This window comes from Lineus longissimus, chromosome 9 (assembly GCF_910592395.1).
Source record: "Lineus longissimus chromosome 9, tnLinLong1.2, whole genome shotgun sequence".
NCBI lineage: Eukaryota > Metazoa > Nemertea > Pilidiophora > Heteronemertea > Lineidae > Lineus > Lineus longissimus.
In genome coordinates, this window is record NC_088316.1 from 16,025,464 (window position 1) to 16,032,176 (window position 6,713).

Here is a 6,713-nt window from a genome sequence, read left to right on the forward strand (position 1 = left end):
CTGACTCACCCACATTTTTTTTGCTCAGAATTTTTCCCTTTTAGCTTTTGAGTCCTCAGTTGCATTGCAACCACCGTGAATCGAAGCAAGTCTATCTCAGCCTCAAGGATTCCCTTCTTAGGGCCAAAAATGCACACAATTTATCCCCATACATGAGTTCGGTTTGTCGTACCAGAAGTTGGAAAGCCTAGATTGATGTATATAACCTCTTAGTGAGTTTTCTTAACTGCATGTTGTAGATTATTTAGTTTCTCACTGTAGACTCCAATGTAACTCTTAAATTAAAGTTCCTGTGATATTTGAAAAGTGGTTCATTTTGTTCTCACCTTGCCAACCTTATACGATGAAATTTCGTTCGTTTTCTTCCAATGAGGAAAATATCACATGTCAAGGCTATTTGCAAAATCCGCATTAAAAATGCTTGCAATTTTTGACAGTTTGCAGTAGCTAGTCACTAATCGTAGCATTATTCTTCAGTTGCTGCCTCAGTCACAGTCAAATCACGATGTTAATATCCTGGGAAAGAAAAAAACCCGGGAAGGTTCGGCGCCAACTAAATCGGTCGCCGACAGACATGCTGAGATGAGGGTGAGTGTGTGCGGGTTGAGGCTGAACCTGTTAGGGAAACGCAAAAATGCCAAATGAAAGAAAATCCGCAATTCTGTTGTTTTTTTGAGTCAAATCTTCTTAAAGTTGAAAGAATGTTCGGGTGTAGCAAGACCTGATCTTCCCCCAGTGCCAGGAACATCAGATCTATGACATGGTTATGGTGCCTTTCTTTTTTCTGGGTCATATTCATCTCTTATTGGTTTTGCCTTTGTGCACGCTATCATAATCAACTTTTCAAATAACGAACTCTTGGATGCAGGGAAAAGAAATTTTGGCAGCACATGTACAATTTCTCACTTCGTTAAATAGCTTTACAGTTTAAACTTTGAGTTGGAAACCTTTAACTTAAGGAAGAGGCTGGCAATTTTGCTATGAAGAAATAGTTACTGCTCCCTGAAGTCTTAGCAAGCATAATTTAGTTGTCATGAGCTTGTAGATCCTGCCTTAGCATTAGGGATGTTGATTATTTGTCCTGTCAAGCAATCATAGCCAACCACAACCGTGGAGAAGTGTTGGTGACATCAAGTTATCAGATATTCTTGGTGTTATGTTGCAGTTTGGCCTTTGTTTTTATTTCATTGGTAATCAACCTGTCTTAGAAGTTAGATCAGTGAAGCTAGAGTATTCTCACCTGATCAAGATGATAGAGGCAAGACCACACTGCAGTCTAGATTTTAGAGTTGCTCATCAAACATCTATTGTTTCAGCAGCAGTATGGTATCGTAGGCAGACAGTCGCCCCCTACCAGTCGGAAGGAGAACAAATTTGGTGGTGGTCCATTTAGTCGAGAGAGGAGAGCAAAAAGTCAATATTATGGTGTGTATGTTATTCAGATCTTAAATAGTTTGTTGTGACTGTGCTTGTTTTTGGTGATACTATTCTGTAGTAAGGGATGAAAAATATTTCTCCTTTTTTTTAATTAGGTCGTTGAAATCTCTCAACTGATGTTTTCCTTTTTTTACAATTACGTTCTGGTTATATTAGGGCCAGATTATCACTGTTGGTCACTAGGGTTTTAATCTCTTCTTCAATTGGAAGTTCATTTCCATGTTCACGAAGCATGACGCATGCGCCAACCCTAAATGTCATGTAGCATGACGCATGTCAATGTTTTACAGATTCAAACCTAGCATCTAGCGCGGTTGAACCTCTGACCACTAGCAACGAAGGTAGAGTATCCAAGCGACTTGCTCAAGATCACACACTGACACATGATTGCATTTTATCTCCATCCTGCTATAATCCTTCCGTTTTAAATTCACACACGATCCGGTTTGACTCATTGTGTGAAAGTCTAATATGTTTGTTTGGATTCTCACACTTTTGTTTGATTGTGGAATTTTAACTTCTCTCTTATTGATTTTCATTCTGTGAGTCCCTATTATTGAGTTTCCACTGCAATTCACCACAAATCAATAGAAGAATGATCAAAGTCATCTAAATCTTCGGATCAATCTTCGGATGGATTTCTCCCTGATGATAACACTACTACCACCAATCTTCCATGAGATCCCTAGGAAGCAGCCACTAACTGCTGACACCCAAGTTCCTTGATTTACTCCTGATCACTCCTGATTTTGATTACATTTTGCAAAAAGACTGCATGTTCCTGCACTTGATGAAACAGCATGTTTTTTCCCTGTTTTCATAACATTTGGCTCTCCGTTTGCACTGATTTATCGAGCCTATCAGTTCAGTTGAAAGATGAATTCCACATCTGATGCCAGTCTCGCATCGCTCACGGATTTCTTGAAGCTTTGGTGAGACGTCCCGTTCTTCGATACTATCCTACTATTTCAATCATAAGACGAAAATAGTCCCCACCAACTCGGCAAACTTTATTCCATCAAAAGAAATGTCACTGTATGAGCATCATTTATTGGACTAGCTTGGTCGATTATGATGATGAATGCCTTTGCAGTGGAGCTGTCAAATAATTTCTGCATTAAATCTTACTTTTGATTCACGGTAAAAACTCATGTCATTTCAGACCTTGGTTTGTATCGAGAGGCGTCATCGTTTATCACAGCTAATCCGACCGTCGCCGTCAAACCACACAACAAATATTCTCAGCAGACGTCCATGTCGACTGTCCACCAAGAATCAGAGCCAGCGCCAAGGAGATTCGTACCGGAAAATAATTCCTGGTAAGTACGCGTTAAAGAAATAATTTGTTTGGGTAGTTTCTGCCATTTCACTTGTGGGATGGAATACCCTTAGTCTTGTCACAAAGATTGTGTGGAGATCTCTCCTCATAATTTTCAGTTGTATAAACTAACAATATCGTACTTGGTTTTTGCAGGAAAGGCAGTGATAGCAATGAATGGCAAGGAGGCAGTTCGTCCAAGAAGAAGAAAAAGCGAAAGACAGTGCAACAGGTAAGAGTCACACGATGACTACTGTCAACCCGGAAATGTTTGCGTGCATTTTTGTTGTTGCGTTTTTGCTACCATCTTGCCAATTGTAATCACAATATCCTGTTATTCAGATGGCAGCGACTGCAGACAACAACCCAGGGAAGATGTCACCCTTTAAACCCCTCCATTCGAACCAGTCATCCAACACTGCCTACGAAGGATCACAATATGGCAAAGAACCGTCTGCCTTCAGGGAACCAGCCTACAGAGATAACCCAGCCTACAGGGATGTCACCCAGTATAACAAAAATCCCATACCGTTACGGAAACTTACCCAGACGCCAACTGATAAGGTACGCAGTTTTCCGACGGCAACGCAGACGTTTGTCTGCCCTGTGAGTGACCTTGATGAAGGTGAAGGTCATGTTCAAGGTGGCAAGGGGAAAAAGGAAGGCTGGACGGGTGGATTCTTGAGGTCTTTACTCAATAAAGATTAAATTGGGTTTGCTTCTAGAACCTTCTAGATCCATTCAAAGTCAAGATAGAGATGAGAGTCGGTGTGTGCTGTCACTGTTTAGACTATATCTATGAAATTTATGTGTCAGAAATTGTAATTTAGAAAAAATTTCTCACGAAAACTAGTCAATGTTATTTAGGCCTACCTCATTGTTGTTTTGTCGAGTTCAAATTATTATAACCGGCTCCTTTGTCAAATAAATGTTGCTATTATTTATACTGTCCGTGTAGAAAAAGGCCTAGGCCTACACTTATGTCAGCATTGTTGTCTCATGGAGGCTGTCCAGCGAATTTGTTGGGAAAATGTAAATAAAATCTGCTCATCAACTGAGATCATAATTTTGCCTTCCTATATATTAGCATGTCGTCAAAGTTTAGTCACTACTCAACCGGTTGACATGATTTTGAATTGGGCACAATTCACTGCATGAAATTCACAAATCACCATTACATTCACTTTGTTCTCCAAGCTTCTGTCTTTGTCTGATATTGTGTGTTACAGATCTGCGAAAAATCAATATCGAGGTCTTCCTAGAAACCGGACAAAGTTGTCACTGCAATTTCTGGATGATATGAGAAAATGACGGAAATCTCACCTTGAAATTTCACTTTTTCAGGCCACTCGACTCCAACCACTTCTAAAGCAGCTTCCTCACTTGGGAAATATTGCACCCACCACACCTTTCCCGTCCACCAACCCCGAGTCACCACGTACACAGCATGGACATACCAAGTCAGACCCCGTGGAGGTACACTCGACGCATGTCTCCAATTGGCCACAAAGGCCACCGTCGCCTGCATACGAAAACGAGCGATATTCACCAACGGATAATCGGCGTGGAGATCTAAAGCCGATTAAAAGCAGTAAAGGGACTCGTGGAACAAGTTTTAGGGAGACACCAATTTGATGATGAAAACCGCAGTTGTGGACAATTCAGGGCGCAAGCTTCCCTCTTGCAAATTTTATATCATACTAACTGGGATTTGCTCAGCGGAAATTCTGCAGTTTACAACGAGCTTAACTGAGCTAGCTTTGGCGCCTTCACCAGAATGTGCTTATTATTAATATTAGGTTCAGACCATTTGGCTAAAGCAGGAAATCACCGAGTTTGATTCATCTGGTGAATAGTATAGTTGGGGCTGTGGGCTATTGGCCTGACCGTAGTCCTCAGAAGAGCAAGTACAAAATTAAGAGGTAATGGTAAGAGTAGAGGGAGGGGGAGGGGGGCAGTAGCCAAACAATATACCGCAATGTGACATTGTTGTTTTGAGATGGAATATTTTGCTGAGACTAGTCACGTAACGGGTGTAAGTAGAATAATCAGGAGATTTGTCTTGCAATTTCTATGGTTTTGAGTGCCCTTCAGGTTGAAATTGGAGATTTGATAGTCATATAGTTAAGTGCCATTTTTGATACTTGCAAAATGAATTTGTAAAGTTCTTAGGAAGTTTTCAGTATTTTAGTGTTTCTTGTTGTAGCTTTGATAAAGAAATGTTCACATGTCCGTCCATGTTCCTGTTGAAGCAGGTTGGGGGTGCCTCAAGTAAGAAACAGAAAAATGTTGGTAGTTTACAGTGGTTTATCAACTGTGGGGTTGTATCAGTAGCCATAACGGAACCCAGTTACTTTTCCGTCACATGCAGAAAGCAGTGTTGGGTGCTTTAATATGATATTGTTATGTTTTAGCTTGTCACTGGTGGCATTTTGCCTACATGTACATGTACATGAACCTTTCTATTAGGGTCACCTCTTGGACTGACAAGTGCTTCCTTCAGAGAGATGTCCATGACCACTTCGGGACCAAAGTCAGGGTCTCTTATGGAGAGGTGTCCTGATATAAACAGAGATGTCTGCTAAGGGAGGTTCTATTATGCAATGTGTATGTTTGTAGGCAGGTACAGTGTATCATGTACCAGCTAAGAGTGGTCTTTATAGAAACAAAAGAAGATATCTTATACTGTCTAAAATTTCTCTTTATACATAAAAAGACATTAAGTATCAAATGACAACAAATAAACTGGCAATACTGACTCAGAAAAAAGTTGGGGCTGTTAACAAAATTAATCACTCAGAACAAAATAATCCAGGTTTTGGGAAGTTGGATTAAAATGTATGCATTTTGGTGCAAGGAGATTGTTTACGAGATTTGAAATGCAACTATGGGATTACGGTGTATGTTATTTTTGTAAGTTAGTTTGTACATGTGTAGAAGGCTTCCCAAGAGGCCATGTTTATTGGGTGGGGATCTTTCATAATGTTAGAAACGTGGAAAAATAATTTATCATTTACATTTTAGTTTGTTTTCTGTTCTCACTTTTTGAAAAACGGTTGTGCTGGAAACCTACTTTCACTGATTCTATATCCACAAAGTTCATCACCAAAAAAGACACATTGGCTTGGCTTCCAAGCGAGAAGTGTCCACACTGATGAACTCCTCCAAGATTCAGACTGTCCCCAGCGAGTTATGCCCACCCTGAAAATCTCCTTCAAGATTGTGACCGTCTCCTAGTGAGATCTCCTCTTGCACACTGATAAACCCCTTCCAGATTGTGACTGTCTCCTAGCGAGATCTCCTCATACACACTGATGAAACCTTCAAGAATGTGACTGTCTCCAAGCGAGATGGCCCCATACTGATGAACTCCTCCAAGATTCAGACTGTTCCCAGCGAGTTATGCCCACCCTGAAAATCTCCTTCAAGATTGTGACCGTCTCCCAGTGAGATTTCCACTTGCACACTGATAAACCCCTTCCAGATTGTGACTGTCTCCTAGCGAGATCTCCTCATACACACTGATGAAACCTTCAAGAATGTGACTGTCTCCAAGCGAGATGGCCCCATACTGATGAACTCCTCCAAGATTCAGACTGTCCCCAGCGAGTTATGCCCACCCTGAAAATCTCCTTCAAGATTGCGACTGTCTCCCAGTGAGATCTCCTCTTGCACACTGATAAACCCCTTCCAGATTGTGACTGTCTCCTAGCGAGATCTCCTCATACACACTGATGAAACCTTCAAGAATGTGACTGTCTCCAAGCGAGATGTCCCAATACTGATGAACTCCTCCAAGATTCAGACTGTCCCCAGCGAGTTATGTCCACCCTGAAAATCTCCTTCAAGATTGCGACCGTCTCCAAGCGAGATCGCCTCTTGCACACTGATAAACCCCTTCAAGATTGTGACTGTCTCCAAGCGAGATGTCCCTACACTGATGAACTCCTTCAAGATT

The 6,713-nt window shown here is 41.2% G+C and overlaps 1 protein-coding gene across 4 annotated transcripts in view; it reads left to right on the top strand.

Annotated features, from left to right (window-relative positions):
• The window catches only part of LOC135493133 (cyclin-dependent kinase-like 5), a 21,134-nt gene extending 15,387 nt beyond the window's left edge, over positions 1-5,747 (top strand). Inside the window, exons 13-18 of one of the 4 annotated variants that reach the window (XM_064780095.1) lie at positions 478-588; positions 1,317-1,425; positions 2,600-2,756; positions 2,912-2,987; positions 3,098-3,319; positions 4,100-5,747. In XM_064780095.1, coding sequence (XP_064636165.1) covers positions 478-588; positions 1,317-1,425; positions 2,600-2,756; positions 2,912-2,987; positions 3,098-3,319; positions 4,100-4,390 — 966 coding nt within the window. In that variant the 3' untranslated portion in view covers positions 4,391-5,747. The remainder of the gene's footprint in view (positions 1-477; positions 589-1,316; positions 1,426-2,599; positions 2,757-2,911; positions 2,988-3,097; positions 3,320-4,099) is intronic. The other 3 variants (XM_064780096.1, XM_064780097.1, XM_064780098.1) reach the window with 3 other exon arrangements.
• Positions 5,748-6,713: the final 966 nt, after the last annotated feature.